The sequence below is a fragment of the Cyphomyrmex costatus genome, unplaced genomic scaffold (genome assembly GCF_001594065.2).
Source record: "Cyphomyrmex costatus isolate MS0001 unplaced genomic scaffold, Ccosl1.0 scaffold205, whole genome shotgun sequence".
Classification (NCBI taxonomy): Eukaryota; Metazoa; Arthropoda; class Insecta; order Hymenoptera; family Formicidae; genus Cyphomyrmex; species Cyphomyrmex costatus.
The window spans coordinates 700355-719250 of NW_017276095.1; the positions used below are offsets into that span (position 1 = coordinate 700355).

Consider the following 18896-nt stretch of genomic DNA (forward strand, 5'->3'; position numbering starts at 1 on the left):
TTGGATTTGCATTTAGATTAATTGACATAATTAATGTGAATCTGGTATTCACATTATTTTTATTTTTTCCAATGGTAAAAGGGGGAATAAAAGTTACTTATAACGCCGTTATTTACTTTATTATATAATAACGATTTGACAATAATTAATTTATTTATGATTGTATAGTAATATGGGAGTTGAAAAGTCACTCGATTGTTATCTGTGACAAGTTAAAAAAAGTCACTCGTTACTGAAAAATTAACTCGGCATTTGTAACTCGTTTCCTTTTAATTGTTACTTATTATTAGTAACGAGTAACATTACTTTTAAAGAAATTTTGCCAACCTTAGCGCAATCTCAACGTTTAGTTAGTTATTATCAAAATTATAAAAAAAAAATTGCAACGTCATTATCAAATTGTTATTATAAAACATAATGGAATAGTAACTCTTCCATTCCCTGCATAAAACATCCATCAAAAAGATATTGCGCGTCGACTTTAATTTATTATGTATAAGCTGCTTTTGTGCAATATTTTTCTATCCTTTCTCTTCGTATTTCTTTTTTACTTCACGGCGATATAATTCTCGCACAATAATGCGAGTGTAATTCTCGATCAATATGTCACAAGAGAGCTCCAAGCTTTCTCTGACTATACAGAAATCACGTTGTTATTGTGAGTTTTCAAAGGACAGCTAGATTGTCCGAGCATTGTGATGAACATGTACATTAAGCCATTAAGTTGTAAGTACTTGTACTTGTAAAAATTAATCAATTAAAATCAAATATGAAGAAAGTATAATATATAAATTCGATTGTGATTGGCTGCGTTCAACAGAGAAAGCGGCTTCGCAACTGTTATAAAATTCTTCAATACGATATTGATTCTTGATTTTGGGTTCTCATAGGTTTAAATGTATAAACCAATCGTATCGAAGAATTTTATGACAATTGCAAAGCTGCTTTTTCTGCTGAATACAGCTATTGGTCATCAATTCTTGCAACTACAGCCACTTACAACTATGCTTATACGCAATTCTAGAATGGGCTTTACCTAACTTACAAAGTACAAAACGTGAGTCATCATTATTGTCGGTCAAGAACAGACGTACGTGTAAATGAGAACTTCTTGTCGTTGCCTATATAGGGTACAGAAATAACATACATTTGAACTTTCGGTATTCTGTATGTTCATTTTACAACATATAATAGGTCCTATATTTGCATTACTTATCGTACGATGTTCATTGTTGTGTACATTCATTCATTCAAGCTATAAGCTGTCGACGGATTTCTGAAGAAGACCTAAGTTACAATACATAATGTGTATTAATAAGCGAAAGGCCGGGTCTACAATGAGTCTTTAATCAGTAATCGGAAGTCTTTACTTAGCTTAAGTCACTATCGTGAGTCGTAATAGGTGGTGCACCGTCTATAATGGGCAGTAGCAGTTGTGAATTAAGAAGTATAGACATAAAAATAAATCATAGTCGAATTTGATTGACTAATATGATTAGTCGATTTCTACGTCTACTCCTTAATCCACTACTACTACTGCCCACTGTAGACTATGCATAAGATTGGCCAACAACCAATATTTAATGGGCCTTCTACAATAAACCATAAGTCATAAATCGGAAGTAAGAAATTAAAAATTGACGACTGTGATTGGTCCATTTCTACCTTATGACTTATGATTTGTGACTTACGGCTTATTGTAGAAGGCCCATAAAATACCGACTACAGATTTTCTTACGACTGACCAATCATAGCTTCGGTGACTACAGTTTGAAAAAATAGTGCGTATTACGCGCATATTAAAATCCAAGCTTAAATGTTCCAATATAATCTCTTTTATATTTTTAGTATGGTAAATAAAAAACGACTAACTTGCGACCATTGCATCTGTTCAAAGCATCATATACTCTCTCATCGAAAATAAGAATGTCATTTGCATCAGCATACTAACTATCATTACTTCTTCATCATCCATCACTATTATCAATTTATTACAAATAAATGATCTTCAATTTTACAATCAGTATTATATTTCAATATCTTTCTGAATGTTTCCGAAATTCTCCAAACGACTCGCTACACAACTACTGATGTAGAATATAATAAATCCTAAAGTCACTGACTTAGATTAAAATTTAATAGGCCTTCTACAATAAGTCATTACCTAAGTTTTAAGTATTAAGTCATAAGAAATTGATCAATCACAATCGAATGTGAGAAGAATAATCGACTGTGAGTGGTCAATTTCTTATGACTTAAACTTAAAACTTAGGTAATGGCTTATTGTAGAAGGCCTATAAGACTTCCAATTACCGACTATACAGACTAAAGACTCATAGTGTAGACCCTCCAAAAAAGAAAAGAAAAATTGTACTACTGTACCTAAATCGGAGAATGAAAAATCATACTGCCAAAGTCGGATGCTATTGCATTTACACAAGAGACAATGCGACGTTTATGCAAAACTTTTTCTGCGTAGCGAAAAGGAACGTTTTTTTGATATTCGCTGTTTTATTCGTAGCTGAAAACTTGCAAACCGCTGCATGATTTAAGACGTATATATACTGACCTAGTCACTAAAGAGAGACGACTTTAAACACAAGTGGCGACGAACTCGAGAAAAATCCGAGAATCATTTGACAGCTCATCATGTACATTAATCCAACGAACTTGGTCTCTGTAAGATGTGTACATATTGAATAGATATACATATATATACATATATATAATATGTATATATATTATATACATATATATATGTATGTATGTATATATGTGTGTGTGATTATATCGATACGAATTCTTACGATCAGGATTATTTTACTTACGTAAGCAGATGTGTAGAGCAGTGTTGTGCAAAATGCTTCAAAATAAACTTTATTTAAATATATACGCGAAGAGTCGCTAATTAATTAATGAACCCTCATCTTTGCAGCACGATCATTTTATTTAATTGTAACTTCAGTTTCAATCGACACTTTCTCTCTAAACGGTTCCTTTCGACTGCAGCTTAATTAACATATACATACAAGAATAGACCGAAAAACACCGTTTAAAGACTCATTTATTTCCCCTCTGTCCACATGGGTTTTGATTTATTTGGAATAGAACTACGTGTAATAAATACATTGCACGAGTAACTAATTCATTTTTTAAATTGATTTTAAATTTCGTGCACTCTATTGTACGGAATAGTGAAACGCATGCGCAAGAGGTCACAGAGCATGAAGAAAGCATATTTACATGTAGTCGGTATGACGGATTTCCTAACCTTAACAGTTGTCAATTTTAACGCTTAATATCTCGGTTCGGAGGGCAGAGCGACACTTTTCATTGCCAGATTCGTTCGTTTCGTGTAAAAACGCGTCGAATGAGTGTATTTTTTATCAAAATTTGAACTGAGCGGCGGGTATTCTATATACCTTTACCGGTCTTATGAAAGACTAAACCCAAACTTTGTCACACGAGGAAAATGTCTAACGATCAGAAATCGATGAAGGGCACTACTCTCTTCAGCAGAGAGGAGTATGACGACCATCAGAAATCCCTCTCAACGAAAAAGGAGTGGCCTGGTATCAATGTCAGAACTGGTAAGGGCAAATTTATTCAGCTCTAGAACATCTAACATTAATATCCTTAATAATACTTTCTGGCACGGGATATATTGTAATCAAACATTTCATCTTTGTTTAACGTTGGCGAACAATAAGGATGTAATAATTCGCTTTTTTTCAACGTGTCGAACAAGCCTATTTTGATTGATTTTTGAGGTGCTTTTGAGTTAAACTATATAATTACCATAATATAAATATATTATATATAACACATATATAGCATAATTATATTGTTGAGTAAAAAATTACAACATTAATATAACGTTATTGTTAATTTGTGTTATACAGAGAGTTATTCAAGTCTTTGGACATGTGATAATATCAATTCTATTTTCAGATTCACGAACAACATTGAATATACCGATGCTCATCATGGAGCTATACCGATTAGTACCGTATAAGGAAGGCTGCTATGTGAATTTTCATCCATTTAATATGCCTTATATTAAAATACGTAAAATTGAATTAGTTGGAACTGTCACGCATGTTAAGCAAAATGTCAATAATCTGTTTCTGACAAGTAAGGCAAGAGGCTTGTTTCCTTTTTAGCTATTTATCTTTTCTTTTTTTTCTTCAATGTGAAGAGAAGAAAAAGAAAGATGAATCATACAAGAAGTTCAATTGAAAAGCCCTAAGGTGTGAGCAACAAGTTTAACAATATGCAAGAAGACACTTGAACTCTTGGATTCTCTTACAGTTGAGGATGGAACAGGAGTGGCGCAAGTTAATTATAAATTGGAACAATATATGTATTCGTTGAAACAACGGCAACAAATTGATGAGAAATATGAGAATCAAGCTGGAAATTTAAGGACAAGTGAGACAAAAGCGGGTACAAGCTGTCCAAAGAAGTTTCCTGAGACACGTCCACAATTCTGCTATCCACATGATGTGTCTTTACATGATACAGCTGTAAGAATTTAATAGTAAATTTAATCACTTATGCTACACTGGATTAGTGCGTATTAAAAGTTGCTTCATACAGGGTGTTAGTGAAAAAAGATCACAGACTTTAAAGATATATAGAACAACAAAAAATAATTTAAAAGATCTTAATAAATATAGATCTGAAAAATGAACAGTTGCCAAGATATCGCTCAGTCTTTGTTTAAACAATACTTTTGCTTCAAATCGACTTAATAATAATAACCCAGAAAAACACATTTACTGTTTATTTTTGTTTATTTTTATTATTTTTAAAGTAAATGTTTGAAACGTTTATCTTCTTAGAGCTTACTTGGATGTGGAAGGTGGATACTTTAAACATGTACTTTAAAAACAAAAAAAATAAGTAATTAAAAAATTAACAGTGAATATTTTTTCTGCATTACATTATTATTAAGTCGGCTTAAAACAAATGTTTAAACAAAGATCAAGAGATATCTTGGTAAACGTTCTTTTTTTCCAGACCTGTGTTTGTTAGGACTTGTTGACTTATATTTTTTTGTTCTACAGTCTGTAATTCTTTTTTTACTAATATTCTGTATAAAATATCTAAATGTAATGGCACAATGTAATCAATATTGAAATGTATATTTCGTTGAATAATATGATAATTTCATAACAGCTTCAATGCACTAATCTAATATAATGTAAGTAAATTTGTTATGAGAGAATATATATATAAATTATAAAATAAATAAATTCTATATATATTTATTGCATTAATATAGATGGATTATTTTCAATGGTAGGTCCTGGAGAACGAGTGGTGGTCAGAAACAAATGGTGGTTTGTTGGGTAAAGAAATTCAACCGTTTGATTATGTTTATATCACTGGATACCCATGTCTTGACACAAACTTTCAAAAGATACCAGAACAGATTACTGCAGAGTTTATCGAGAATGCAAAACTGATTGTGTTCGCAATGTCTGTCACATGCATCTCTGAGGAGATGTACAATAAAAAGTTGTTGATGTGGTTGAACACCACTATTTGCCAAAGATACACAGAGAATAAAGGCTGTGCATATACTAAAAAAAATAAATAGTGAAGTTATAAAAATTGTATTGAGACTATGTAATGTATTCTTAAAGATTTTTGTATATCGTTAAACATTATTCGATCAAATTATGTGAATTTTCTTCAACACCTAAGATATTGAATTCAATGTGGAATCACAGTAGCGATTTCAGTTCTCACAGAAGTGAATCAGTTTTAGCTTCCCTTTTAGAAAACAACGAGTATCATTCCATTTTTAACTATTTTCTCTAAAGAAATAATTTAAGAATTTATATCCAATTAGGAAGCCGAAAAAAGACGAAATTTCGTGATTTTTTTTTCAAAAAAGTATACATATTTGTATGAAAGGTTTTATGTTCGAAAGAACCCACTTTAAAAAAGTTGTATTTTTCTTTGTAAAAATATTAATAAATAAATAAGTTAAAAATAAATAACTACTGTCCATTGTAGAGTGGGCTTTGGAAGAATTCATATTTACTAACACAAGTATATATTTTAGCAGCACAATAGATGACCTGACAGGCAGGTAGAACACGAGATGATATTCATCCCTCGTACATCTGTTGTACTAGAATACTAAAAGCGCTTCGATAGACGTATATTCAAGATAGTCTATCTCCGTGAAAATACAGCGGATTAACTTGAAATTTTTAAGGAATATTTCTAACATTATACCTTAAGAAAATGTGATATTTGAAAAATCGATTTTTTTGAAATTTTTAACTACGGGTGTACCTCCTTAAATATTATAATTCTATTTCTGTTCTTATATCCATTGTAGATCAATTAACTTTAATCTTGATTTAACTTTTGTTTTAACTCTAAAGCCTGTTCTATAATGCGCATCTTATTTCTTGTTTCTTGCATTTTGCTATTTTTTTACATCTTGTTCTTTTGCCTCTTATCTCATTTCTCGTTATGTATCGTCCGAGATAAAAGTTAACGACTTTGGAAAAAAAAACAAGAAATACATGGCAAGAAATATAATTGTTGCCAAAATAAAATGGTTGCAAAATAGGGAAGAATGCAAGAGATAAAAAGCAAGAAACAGGAAACAAAAAGTACATTGTAGAATAGGCTTATCCAGTGAGAAATGACAATGGAATCGACGTCGAATCGATGTCAATTCGATGGTTTCGAAAACCAAAAAATTCACTGTAACTGACATTCAATAGCATTTACAAGAGCTACTGTGCCAGTAAGCATTGAACTCATAGCTCCGTTAATATTACGAATTTTGTAAAATCCTTTTACAGGAATATTTTACACACATAGGAATCAAAATAAGAAAACAAAAATTTCGATTTTTTTTACGCCTGTAAAGGTGAAACCCTCCTTAAGTTATATTGTTGAAAAAAATGTTTACTTTTTCAACAATAGGGATTTAGGGTACGTTTCTTAAAAGGAAAGCAGCCAGTCTAGGATGAGATTTTATTTGTGTTTTTTGTCGTACGAGCTTTCGAGCCTGTTGATTAGCTGGAGTAGGATAGAGAGATCCAAGGACCTCTCTGTCCTGCACACGTTTGTCGTATGACAAAAACGCACAAATGAAACGGCATCCTGTTGCTTGCGAAAATTGCTGAAAAAGTTTCTTCGAATTTAAGAATTTATGGAATACAAGTAAAATGCTAGTATAGTTCATTTTTAACAGATGCCGCACATCTGAGATATCTGATGCAATCTTTCCGGCTTCTCGCTGCTTCGACGTTCCGCCGTGAGAAGCTGTGGGCGCGCGCCCCGTGGCCCCATCGTTCCTGTTCGTCTGCCCGTCGTCTGCCGTTCGCGAGTGGGACGTCCGAGTGTGTGTGCACGCTTCGCCTGCCTGAGGATGGCCGTGATGCTGTCCAATTGTTCGCGATTCGCGCCTCGCGTAATCACGCGGAGTAGCGTGTTCCGGACCGAGGTGGGTATGATGAACGCGCTGCCTCCTCGCTCTACACCGCTTCTTCCCTTGCCCTGTCCATCCACGGGGTACGAATTGGTGATCGACACTTTACTCTCGCCCCGAATTAATCCAAAGTGCTCGCCTCGCGAATCGCGATTGGTTCCGTTTGCTCGTGAAGATTCATTCGAATTCTCCTGGCTTTTCTTATCGCGACGACGGTTACATAATACGTCCACCTCTCGACCCGATAATATCCTTGTGACTCATGCGGTATACACCGTCTGTCAATCAGACAAGAAGTTTTCCTTGTCAGGATAGATCAGTCTGCGATAAGCATCTAGTTATCCTGCTTGATATCGACTCTTTCTCTCTTTTCTTTTCTCGTTCTTTTCATGATTGAAATAATGACTATTTTTATTCGTATCATGTCAGCATTTTATAAGCTCAATTACTTCTTTTTCTGTCTGAAAATCAAGCTGTTTTCAAGCCGTATGTTGCCGTATGTATTAAACACGTTGTCAGAATAAGACTAACGCTGCTGCATTTTTTTTTTGCAGGTCGCGAGATCGTTGTGTAGTCAAGGTAAGGTTAATAAGAGATGATAAGACTGATAAGGCTGATGACATGTATATAACAAGGATTTTGAAAGCAACTGCTGTGAGAAACAAGTTAAACTTGAAAAAACTTATCAGCGAAAAATTATTAATTATAATAAATTTTTATAGGGCGCACTTTTATCCCTGTTTGCATTATCCATACCGAACGTGTGCCCAGTGCCAAAGCACTGTTGTAAGTAGCATTATTTTGTGACTTGTGTCTGCATGTATTCATTTTTGGTCTTACATGTGTCACTAATATAGAAGTTTGATAACAATTTATATGTTAGGAATTATAGATTTTTATTGTTGCGCTAATTATTTTCGATTCTCGAGTACTGATCATGTAACTTTTTCTATAGAGTGAAGATATAATTTTTAAAGTAAAAAGTGAAAAATTTTTTGTAATACATTTGTATATATATATATATATATATATATATATTCACATAATACGTACATATATTGAAAAGGTATATTATAATATAAGAAATGGATAAGGATTAGAGGCAAAGAAAGTAATAAAACTAAGGTGTTTATTTGAGCGGATATTAATTTTATTTAGTTTACTAAGGTGTGGGAATTTAAGAAAGGGTAATAAGTACTAAATTGTGAAAAACATTAGAGGAAATGTGTATTCTGTAGAGGAGATAGGGATAATTTAAGGGTTATTATGTTAGGAATTAGAGGTTACATTTATGGATTTTTAGGAAAAGAGGAAGGAAAAATCTGAAGAGGCTATGGGATGAAAATTTAGACAAAGTGAAAAGGAAATTATAAAGAAATTATGGAAAGAGAGAAAATATAGATATAATTAAGGTGGAATATGATTTGTGGGAGGAGAGAGGAAAGATAATAGTAGAAAGGAGGATAGGTATGGTGATTAGTACAATGCAGTAATACATAAATGTTCATCAGATTAAGATCATAGACTGTATGCAGGCTATGAAATAGATAAATAACTAGATATAGGATAGGAGGATAAAGAGGATAAAGGATAAAGAAACAAAAGGAAATGAATATGTAGTAAATGATCAAGTCAGATATGTAGGAAGTAGAAAAGATAAGTATACTAAACTATATTAGATAAGAGATGAGAAATGTTAGATGTTAAGTATATACCTATGTTAGTGCATGCAAAACCCTAAGAATAAGATATGGATGGATGAGTGTGTTAAGGAAAAATTGTAAACTAAATCCCCTTCCTCTCTGTGAAGATAGCCACGCAAAGTTAGCACCGCATATTTTTATTTTTTAAAATTTTTGGCCTAAATCAACAGTACTATTGATGAAACCTATCAGGAACTCTAGAACTATTGCGGGTGCAAGCAATACTGTTATTAAAATTTCCGATTCTTAAAGTTGAGGTGCTAACTTCACAGAGACATCCCCTTCTTGGCTATAAATTGTACATTGAAGTGAATAAATTCTATTTTTACATATGTATATTAAAAAAAATATTTACTTTTCAAAATTTTGCTCTATGGAAAAAGGTATATGATTGACTCTCTAATAGCAGATTACTGAGATTGAGCACATATCTTTTTAAAATCATTTTTTCCCTAAAGTGGAAACGTAAAAAGTAAAAAAAATTCTCTCCACATTAACTTCAATGATAAAATTTTTTTTCTTACATTTCCATCCTGTGGAAAAAAATATATGCATGATCGCTACCCAGAGGATGAAGGTAGAAGGATTAAAGGTAAAAACGTTTTTTTGCACGCTTGCAGATGTACAAAGTACAAAGTAAACCACTATTGGATAAATCAAGCGAGACATATACATGCAACTTCAGCACTATGTAAGTATGACATTTTACATTTTTGTTACATCCTAAGATTTCAGTTAATCTAATCGTATATAACTTGTTTTATCTAAATCTTAATCTAGGGGAGATCAGGGAAGTTGTAGTTCCTCCGTTTGCCGAAAGTGTAAGCGAGGGCGACGTGAGGTGGGAGAAAAAGGTCGGTGATCAGGTGAAGGAAGACGATGTCCTATGTGAGATTGAAACGGACAAGGCAAGCACCTTTTTCGATAAGTTCTTTGTTTAGTTTTTCAACCCCCACTATCGACTGAAGAGTCACAATACCATGTGATAAATTTGCATATTATTCTCCTCGGAAAGCAATGAACACACTTTATATAGAATAGTATTCCTTCTAATTTAATCAGGATAGTAATATCGATTGGAGCAATATCGCTCTTTAAATAGAGATACACTAGAATTTAGCTTTTAGTTTCACAGATGCAGCTATATTCTCCATATTTTATTAAAGCCTATTTTATTTAAGCCTGTTGTACAAGTGTAGTTATAAGTGGCTGTAGTTGTAAGAATTAAGAACTGAATTACAGTCGAATATAAGAAAAATGCTCGATTATAATTTGGTCAATTTTTATAAATCGACGCTGAACAACCACTTACAACTACACGAACGCAATTGTAGAATGAACGTAACACGAGATAGGAATAATCGCGATTATTACGAGAGATATAGGAGGAATTTAATTGCGCTTGCAGACTTCTGTTCCTGTACCGTCACCTGGACCCGGCGTCATAAAGGAGCTGTTCGTTAAGGATGGTGATACCGTAAAGCCGGGACAGAAGTTGTGCACCATCGACATCGGTGCAACCGGCGGTGCTGCGGCCGCACCTGCGGAGAAAACGCCGCAACCTTCTGCGGCCGCGCCGGCAAAAGAATCAAAACCTGTCGCAACGCCACCTCCTCCGACACCATCAAGTGCAGCACCTCCAGTGTCGAGACCCGCAGCGCCAATCCCACCTCCCGCCGCTGAACCACCACCTCCTCAAGCGCCTACTGCATCTATGCCAGTTGCAGCTATTAAACATGCCCAGGTAAATATTATTATTATTATGCATTATTATTTAACTTAAAAATATGAAAATGATATATTTTCAGTCGTTGGAAGGCGCAAAAGTTCAGCTACCTCCCGCTGATTACACGCGCGAAATAATCGGTACCAGGACAGAGCAACGAGTAAAAATGAATAGAATGCGTCTACGTATTGCGGAACGTTTGAAGGACGCGCAGAATACAAACGCTATGCTGACCACGTTCAACGAAATTGACATGAGGTAATTTTTAAGTATTATTGCTTATCAATCCGGCATTTTTTTCGTTAAAATAGTGGTTTTTTTGAAAATGTTTTTATATAAGTAACATGCACATGATGCAGAATATCGAGATTGGAAAGAGCCACAAAAGTGGCTTTCTCGGTAGTCTAAAGGTTGATTGGTGTTTACTAACGAAAGACACATACAGTGTAACACAGTGGGGTGTATTCAGTACTGCAACTACTTACTGAGCAGCTCATTGACGAACAACAAACATGTAATGATTTACTGTGTTATCATTTCGTTAATTGCGTAACACGAACAGACATCTAAGACTTATTCTTTTTACCTGCACTGTCTGAACTGGTGCACACAGTGCAATAAGTTGAAATAAAGCAAACGTATATCTGTTTTACTTCAACTTATTGCACTCTGTACACCAGTTCAGTAAAAAGAATAGACCTCTAGTTTTAGTTTATGATTGCATTTTAAATCCGATTGGTAGTGAGTGGTATGCAATTTAAGATTGAAAACTGTATTTAGAAATAAATATATAAAGTATTATTTTGCATTGAGTACCCAGGTATCTCATTATCCGGTTTAAATCATTAGGTCTAATTTGTACTTTTATCTTTCATTTCATATACATCATTTATTTGCAGTCGCATTATTGAGTTCAGGAAGACACATCAAGAATCGTTCACGAAAAAGTATGGCATCAAACTCGGGTTCATGAGTCCATTCGTCGCGGCAAGTGCCTATGCTTTAAAAGACCAACCTGTCGTGAACGCTGTGATAGACGGCACCGACATAGTATATAGAGATTACGTAGATATTAGTGTGGCAGTCGCAACACCGAAGGGACTCGTCGTACCCGTACTTCGCAGCATAGAGAACAAAAATTTCGCCGAAATCGAAATCGCTTTGGCTGCTCTGGGTGAAAAGGCTAGAAAAGGGAAGATCACCGTCGAGGATATGGATGGCGGTACTTTCACGATAAGCAACGGTGGCGTTTTTGGCTCGTTACTGGGAACTCCCATTATCAATCCACCGCAGAGCGCGATTCTTGGCATGCACGCTGTCTTTGACAGACCGATTGCTGTTAAGGGAGAGGTAAAGTGCATCAAAAGACGCATTAAGATCCCTTCTTAATTCTTTAATTTTATTCTTGAATTTTTTAAATTTTTTATTTAAATATTTAATTTTTTATCCTTTAAGTCTCTTTAATTATTTAATCTTTCAATTTAAAATTTAACCTTAAACTATGAAAAAATGTATAATTGCATTACGAAATTACTTACAAACGTTTGTATTCCCAGGTTAAAATTCGGCCGATGATGTATGTAGCTTTGACGTATGATCATCGGCTGATTGACGGACGTGAGGCTGTGATGTTCCTAAGGAAGATCAAAGATGCTGTGGAAGATCCTAGAATTATTTTGGCTGGCCTTTAATAACTTGCAACACATTTATCGTGCGTGTTAACGATGCGGTTGATTACTATTGGATAAACAAGAATGCGACGCGAGAATCTGGAATATCGACAGGGAGTCTTCCCGCTTCTAGAAATCTCTAATCATTGGAACGTCCTCTCTAAGGAACGTCTCTCGATATCTTATTTTGAATACCATTACTCTCCAAGCCACACGTGGGACGATGACAGGTGCAGTCGTAAATAATGATAAGCTTGTGCGAACTAGTCTTGTCTATTATTTTGAATTCATGCAACGAGAATATTGTAAAGCGAATTCACTTCGCTCGTTACAGTCTGTATATCGCTGGTCGACATAACTTTTGTTATTGGAATTTTTCAACACACTATCGGCAATCTGAGTGAATGCCGAACCGATAATTGCATTCTTGCGAGTATTCATATTTCTGTTGCCATACCGCTGTCGATCGGTGTTGAAAGGTGGAGCGCAGAGAAGTTGGGGGAGCCAAGAAAGGGCTAGATGGTACTTATCCTAAGTACTCTAGATGTAGCTACATAATAAGCTAAAATAAAATCTCACCAATCTAAGTCTTTTTAGCGTTGTTGAATTGTGCGTCACATTGCCGCCGTAGGATAAGTAATGTGATTTGATAAATATTTAAATACCGTGGAAGTGATATTACTGTTTGCACTTGTACGTTATGTATCAAGCATCTCGGGGGAGAGATTTGTTGCACGTGAGGAATTTTGCACTCTCAAAGAAAAATGGGTCATTCGTGATCTTGTAAATCAAAAGTTGTTTATTAAATAAAAAAAAAAAAAGATAAATCAACTATGTGGACAAGATATGTTTTTATGACAAAATATGTATATGGAAGAACGGGATGGACAGGACATTTTTAATCGCGCGTTAATGTACAAAAATAGAATACACTGCCAGGTCCTGCGACGAACGTTTAGAGTCGCTGTTCGAGTGTTTGATACGAATCCACTTGCGCTGTTATTGATAACAGCGAGTGTTTCTCTCGCGACATTTCCATCATTACGTTTGCATCGTCAGATCACAGCTTTATGCGTGAAGATGTGCGAATGCTCTTTTAGTCCCATTGTAAAATATATTGTATATCGTTCGATACTGTATATTAACGAGGAAACGCATATAAAGCACCCTTATTAAACATCGAATTTCGTTTCATTTTAACTGTACTGTTAGTACAGATCGTAATTAAACTAATATTTAATAATAATGGTTTACAATTATATGAATAACCAATTAAGTTAAGAAATTTTTTCTCTGATTTCTTAAATTTTTTTTTATGACTCGCATTAATTGTCTTTTAATTATTATTATTTCAAAAATAAGAGGAAGAAGAATTAATTATTGTATGAATAATTGTCGTTGATTTTCTGAAGAAACTCAATCGTTTCTCGTGTCTGTAAATTGAATAAGTTTTACCGACATCATTAATTGTGCAGCCAATAAATATAATTTTTTATACTTACTATGCAAAGTGCCTGAAAAAAATATAAATTGCCTGAAAAATTTTCTGAACATTTCCAAAACAAAATTCTTCATTTGCACCAGACATCTTCGATTATGCTTCGGAAACGAAGAAAAGTACATGAATAATTCTCAGATTTCCCAGAATGATCTAATTATTTTTTTGTTTCTGTAAATTAAGAGTACACAGTATTTTACATTTTTTATTTTCTATTCAGTTAATATATTTCATGCATATGTAAAGTACTAGAAAAAATATAAAGTGCTTAAACAATTTTATGAACGCTTCTTTAAAAAATTATTTGCACCAGAATATAATTTCGGAAATAAGAAAGTGTATGTGAATATTTCCTGAATTTTTCGAAGCGATCCGGTCATTTCTCGTGTAAATTGAATAAATACATACGTTTTACATCTTTTAATTTTATTCAGCTTATAGATAAGATCTTTCGTATACAAATTCAGAGAAGTTTATTTTAAAATAAATTTGGAACGTTTTTTTATCTGCAATCGCAAATCGCAGTAAATGTCGATCTTTTTTGTCGACTGTGCAGAATCGATTATCAAATCGCTGTTGGCAAATGACTCCGCTGTTTCGAAGAGCAGTCAAGTCAGATTGAGCGTCGTTTCGTGAGGGAGAATGGTGAGTCTGTCGAAATTATCGATTGATTATTATTTACCGCAGAACGTGAAGTATCTGTGCTATTCAGAAGAATAGAAAGCAATTGCGTATTGTTGCTAATTTTCTAGCTCTCTACTCTGTTTATTGATCATTTAGGTTAGCCATCCGTCAAATGCTTTGTCCGAAATTCATTTTTCAAGTTTTATCAAAAAGAATTTGACTTTTTTCGAACGATTATTATACGATACGATATTTCTTTCAATGAAACTTTTAATTTATCAATGAAATTTTTTAATAATAATAAATTGTCACACAGGGCCAGAATCAATCTGGGACTGGTGGCAGCGGAGGAGACAAGAAGGATGACAAGGACAAGAAGAAAAAGTATGAGCCGCCGATTCCTACGAGAGTGGGCAAAAAGAAGAGGCGTACTAAGGGGCCGGATGCAGCTCTAAAATTGCCACAAGTGACTCCTCACACGCGTTGTAGACTGAAACTATTAAAAATGGAGCGTATAAAAGATTATCTACTGATGGAGGAGGAGTTTATTAGAAATCAAGAGCGTCTAAAGCCGCAGGAGGAGAAGAACGAGGAGGAAAGATCTAAAGTGGACGATCTTCGTGGTACACCAATGTCGGTTGGAACATTAGAAGAAATAATTGATGATAATCATGCGATAGTATCTACATCAGTTGGCTCCGAGCACTATGTATCTATCTTGTCATTTGTGGATAAGGATCAATTGGAACCTGGTTGTTCTGTGCTGTTAAATCATAAAGTTCATGCTGTCGTTGGCGTCTTAGGAGATGATACGGATCCTATGGTTACAGTGATGAAGCTTGAAAAAGCTCCTCAGGAGACCTATACTGATATCGGAGGTATGTTATGTATATATATATATTTTTCTTTTGTTTATATTCATCTATTTTGTATTCATTTTTAATATTTATTTTGTATATATCTACATATATAAATTCTGATAAATTATATCTTGTTATAAAATTGTGTCAAACTTGAAAACATAAAATTTCAAACTAAGTTAAATTTTGATTGAAACTTAAGACTCTAAGACTCAAGCATAAAATTAAAAATGTTTGTAAATTAAAGTAACTTAACGAAAAAGAATTTTACTTATATTATAGTTATTGAAAAAATATTGTTTTGGTACAAATTATGTAAAATTGTTAAAGAATTGTTATGTAAAAATTAAGGAATACGGTTGATGTACATATTTTCAGGTCTTGATACTCAAATTCAGGAGATTAAAGAATCAGTAGAATTACCATTGACTCATCCAGAATATTATGAGGAAATGGGTATTAAGCCTCCAAAAGGTGTGATACTCTATGGGCCACCTGGTACAGGGAAAACACTGCTTGCAAAGGCTGTGGCCAATCAAACATCGGCTACATTCTTGAGGGTTGTTGGTTCTGAACTTATACAAAAATATTTAGGAGACGGTCCAAAACTTGTAAGAGAGCTTTTCAGAGTTGCTGAGGAACATGCTCCTTCTATTGTCTTTATAGACGAAATAGATGCTGTAGGAACGAAAAGATATGACAGCAATAGTGGAGGCGAAAGAGAGATTCAGAGAACTATGTTAGAATTGCTTAATCAATTGGACGGTATGTTAATTTCTAATACAAATTCAGATAAAAATCTTTATATTAGTAAACTTTATGTTAGATAATAAAAACATTAAATATTATTATAAATAATAAACATATCAGATGTTATATATATAAATTTGAAAAATTATTACTAGGTTTTGATAGTAGAGGTGACGTGAAAGTGGTTATGGCTACTAATAGAATAGAGACCTTAGATCCTGCTTTAATTAGACCAGGTCGAATCGATAGGAAAATAGAATTCCCACTACCAGATGAGAAAACTAAAAGAAGAATCTTCAATATTCACACGAGCAGAATGACTTTGGCACCTGATGTAAATCTTGCAGAATTAATTATGGCGAAGGATGATCTTTCTGGTGCAGACATCAAGGTAGGATTTTTTTGTAAAAATTGAATTCTCTGCATATACATTTTGTACTTTTATAATGTTCTTTTTTATTAAAATAAGAGAAAATAATACTTGTGGTAAAAAATCAACACTAAAGAAAGTTAAAGTAAAATTGTAATCTTTTATTGTTTCACACACATTAAAATGAATTAAAAATTTTTATTTCAAATCATGAAATTCGATAAATTAAGGACAAATAAGTAAGAGTGCAGCATTGTTATTGGTACACACAAGTAATAAGAAGTGAATTTCTTCAAATTACTCCTTTATTGCAATGAAATAACAAAATTTAGAACGTTTTTTGACCCTTTTTGGAGTTATTTTCAAGGAATATAATTTAAAATGCCTTCTTTGTAATTGTTTAACGAGTTACATCAAATTTACAAATTTGATGTTGAAACTTCTGTTAAATTTATTAATTGGTAATAATTAATTAAAAAAGTTCTTTTGATCGTAAGGAATAAAAAGTGACTCACCTTACATAATAAAATTTTTATTTCAGGCAATATGTACCGAGGCTGGTTTAATGGCTTTACGTGAACGACGTATGAAGGTTACCAGTGACGATTTTAAGAAATCGAAGGAAAGTGTGTTATATCGGAAGAAGGAAGGTTCTCCCGAGGGATTATATTTATAAAAAAAAAAGTTCATAATTGCTTATCTCTGTATGATTGAGTCACGAAACTGTCCAAGTGTCTCAATAAAAATTTATATAGAAGATTAATTTTTTGTAGCAATATATATTAAAAATATTACTTTTATTAGTTTTAATATGTACAATCTAACCAATTATTCGTTCCGTAAATCTATAAATTGCAACTTAAATGTATCTAAACAGTTGAATTTATTCCAGTGTCCGATTTCTCCAAGTCTAATTTGAAATATTCGTGTAACCTGTTTATTACTTCTGCAGAATTTTCTCTCTGCTTGCTTAGGATTTCTGAGAACGAAGCATTCTCATGTGGATTGAAAGGTTTAGTTTGTGATTCCACATTGCATATCCAACATGCACCGCGTCTGGTCTTTTCAAGAGCTACCGCCACGTCTGTGGGATGTTCTAATGTGAATGTTGAAGCAGCAGCCAGACCCTTGTACCTTCCCAATATGAAAGCGGTTTCAAAACCATCTTTATAACCAATATCGAATCCTTCTTGCAACACAGAGTCTGCTCCGTCTTGTATCCCTTCTCTATAGCCAGTCTAAAAATATGATTATCAAATGCGGCATAAATATCGCGTCATAATCTTCATTGAAAATCGCTTACGTACTTTAACAGCAGCATCTGTAATACGTTTCCAACATTTTGAAGCGATGTTCAGAGACTCGTCATCTTTAGCCAAATCGTCCTTTGTCGTTTGTATTACATCTTCCATCGTGTAGTTATCCTGTCTGATTCTCCTTAAAATAATTTGTGATGCTCAACGATTTTGTAATATGTTTCAAGCTAAATCAATCAACAGAAACTTTTATTTCTGCTCAAATGAGTGTATTTTTACAAAAATTTAAGACGAGATAGTTAAAGTAAACAATTTATACTCAGATTCATTGTACATATGTACAGTTGCATTGTGCGGTTATGTAATTATAGAGCTAGCACTAAATATTCGTAATAATTCGTGTAATTATACGCGGAATCAATATAAAAAGATTAAACAGTTACAATGTTTACACTTACAGTGTTTACATATGTTTGATATTCCTGCGGTATCGTATAATCGGTATAATAACCTTAACAACAGACGTTATAGGTTAAATTGCGACTACGATTGGACATAAATATAAATATGACTGTCGCGTTCAGCAGACTCAACCATGGTGGAAGTATCCACCATGGACTCAACTAGCATAGGTGCCGTTTTGATTTTTTTGTAAGGGGTGTTTGTTTAAAAATCGTAAGACATAAAAGTGCTATAGCATCTACACAAATGCTCCACAAACGATTCAGGAGCTCAAAAACAATATTCGACCTGTTGGCGAAATTGAGCCGCAATTGTGCGAAAACGTGATAAAAAATTTCCTTAAAACACTATTTGTAAGAAAAGTCAAAGCGGCCATTTAGCTATCCACGCGATCATGTCTCACGTTTAATCACACAACTTGTACTTCAGATTAGAATAAATATCTCAACTTCAATTTCAAAAATTATTCGTTCTCTTATTAATTTAAAATGAAACCTTAATGGAAGACGCTG

General features: G+C 33.6%; 4 protein-coding genes across 4 annotated transcripts; 3 read left to right on the plus strand and 1 right to left on the minus strand.

Annotated features, from left to right (window-relative positions):
* Positions 1-3262: 3262 nt before the first annotated feature.
* On the plus strand, positions 3263-5627 carry LOC108773383 (uncharacterized). Its single transcript, XM_018539163.1, has 4 exons — positions 3263-3590; positions 3952-4134; positions 4312-4526; positions 5309-5627. The coding sequence occupies exons 1-4, from the start codon at positions 3473-3475 to the stop codon at positions 5603-5605; spliced, it is 813 nt and encodes a 270-aa protein (XP_018394665.1). The 5' UTR covers positions 3263-3472; the 3' UTR covers positions 5606-5627.
* A 1505-nt stretch (positions 5628-7132) lies between these two features.
* Positions 7133-13385, plus strand: LOC108773417 (dihydrolipoyllysine-residue succinyltransferase component of 2-oxoglutarate dehydrogenase complex, mitochondrial). The gene is made up of 9 exons (XM_018539223.1): positions 7133-7480; positions 8020-8044; positions 8188-8251; positions 9789-9859; positions 9949-10076; positions 10577-10912; positions 10977-11152; positions 11794-12244; positions 12451-13385. The coding sequence occupies exons 1-9, from the start codon at positions 7406-7408 to the stop codon at positions 12583-12585; spliced, it is 1461 nt and encodes a 486-aa protein (XP_018394725.1). The 5' UTR covers positions 7133-7405; the 3' UTR covers positions 12586-13385.
* A 1254-nt stretch (positions 13386-14639) lies between these two features.
* On the plus strand, positions 14640-17503 carry Rpt2 (26S proteasome regulatory subunit Rpt2). The gene is made up of 5 exons (XM_018539211.1): positions 14640-14707; positions 15003-15564; positions 15925-16311; positions 16452-16687; positions 17208-17503. Exons 1-5 carry the CDS (start codon positions 14705-14707, stop codon positions 17340-17342), a joined length of 1323 nt encoding a protein of 440 aa, XP_018394713.1. The 5' UTR covers positions 14640-14704; the 3' UTR covers positions 17343-17503.
* Position 17504: 1 nt separating this feature from the next.
* On the minus strand, positions 17505-18867 carry LOC108773409 (uncharacterized). The gene is made up of 3 exons (XM_018539214.1): positions 18381-18867; positions 17974-18103; positions 17505-17904 (listed from the first exon to the last, which is right to left on the minus strand). The coding sequence occupies exons 2-3, from the start codon at positions 18076-18078 to the stop codon at positions 17536-17538; spliced, it is 474 nt and encodes a 157-aa protein (XP_018394716.1). The 5' UTR covers positions 18079-18103; positions 18381-18867; the 3' UTR covers positions 17505-17535.
* Between the last annotated feature and the right edge of the window lie 29 nt (positions 18868-18896).

Bases quoted from the DNA above. Each gene is read 5' to 3' on its own strand.
- LOC108773383 (XM_018539163.1), top strand. From the start codon at position 3,473: ATGTCTAACGATCAGAAATCGATGAAGGGCACTACTCTCTTCAGCAGA. The intron at 3,591-3,951 runs GTAAGGGCAAAT...TTCTATTTTCAG, and splicing joins TGGTATCAATGTCAGAACTG to ATTCACGAACAACATTGAAT. The intron at 4,135-4,311 runs GTAAGGCAAGAG...ATTCTCTTACAG, and splicing joins CAATAATCTGTTTCTGACAA to TTGAGGATGGAACAGGAGTG.
- LOC108773417 (XM_018539223.1), top strand. From the start codon at position 7,406: ATGGCCGTGATGCTGTCCAATTGTTCGCGATTCGCGCCTCGCGTAATC. The intron at 8,252-9,788 runs GTAAGTAGCATT...GCACGCTTGCAG, and splicing joins CCCAGTGCCAAAGCACTGTT to ATGTACAAAGTACAAAGTAA. The intron at 10,077-10,576 runs GCAAGCACCTTT...TTGCGCTTGCAG, and splicing joins GTGAGATTGAAACGGACAAG to ACTTCTGTTCCTGTACCGTC.
- Rpt2 (XM_018539211.1), top strand. The intron at 16,312-16,451 runs GTATGTTAATTT...AATTATTACTAG, and splicing joins ATTGCTTAATCAATTGGACG to GTTTTGATAGTAGAGGTGAC. The intron at 16,688-17,207 runs GTAGGATTTTTT...TTTTTATTTCAG, and splicing joins TTTCTGGTGCAGACATCAAG to GCAATATGTACCGAGGCTGG.
- LOC108773409 (XM_018539214.1), bottom strand. From the start codon at position 18,078: ATGGAAGATGTAATACAAACGACAAAGGACGATTTGGCTAAAGATGAC. The intron at 17,905-17,973 runs GTACGTAAGCGA...TCATATTTTTAG, and splicing joins TTACAGATGCTGCTGTTAAA to ACTGGCTATAGAGAAGGGAT.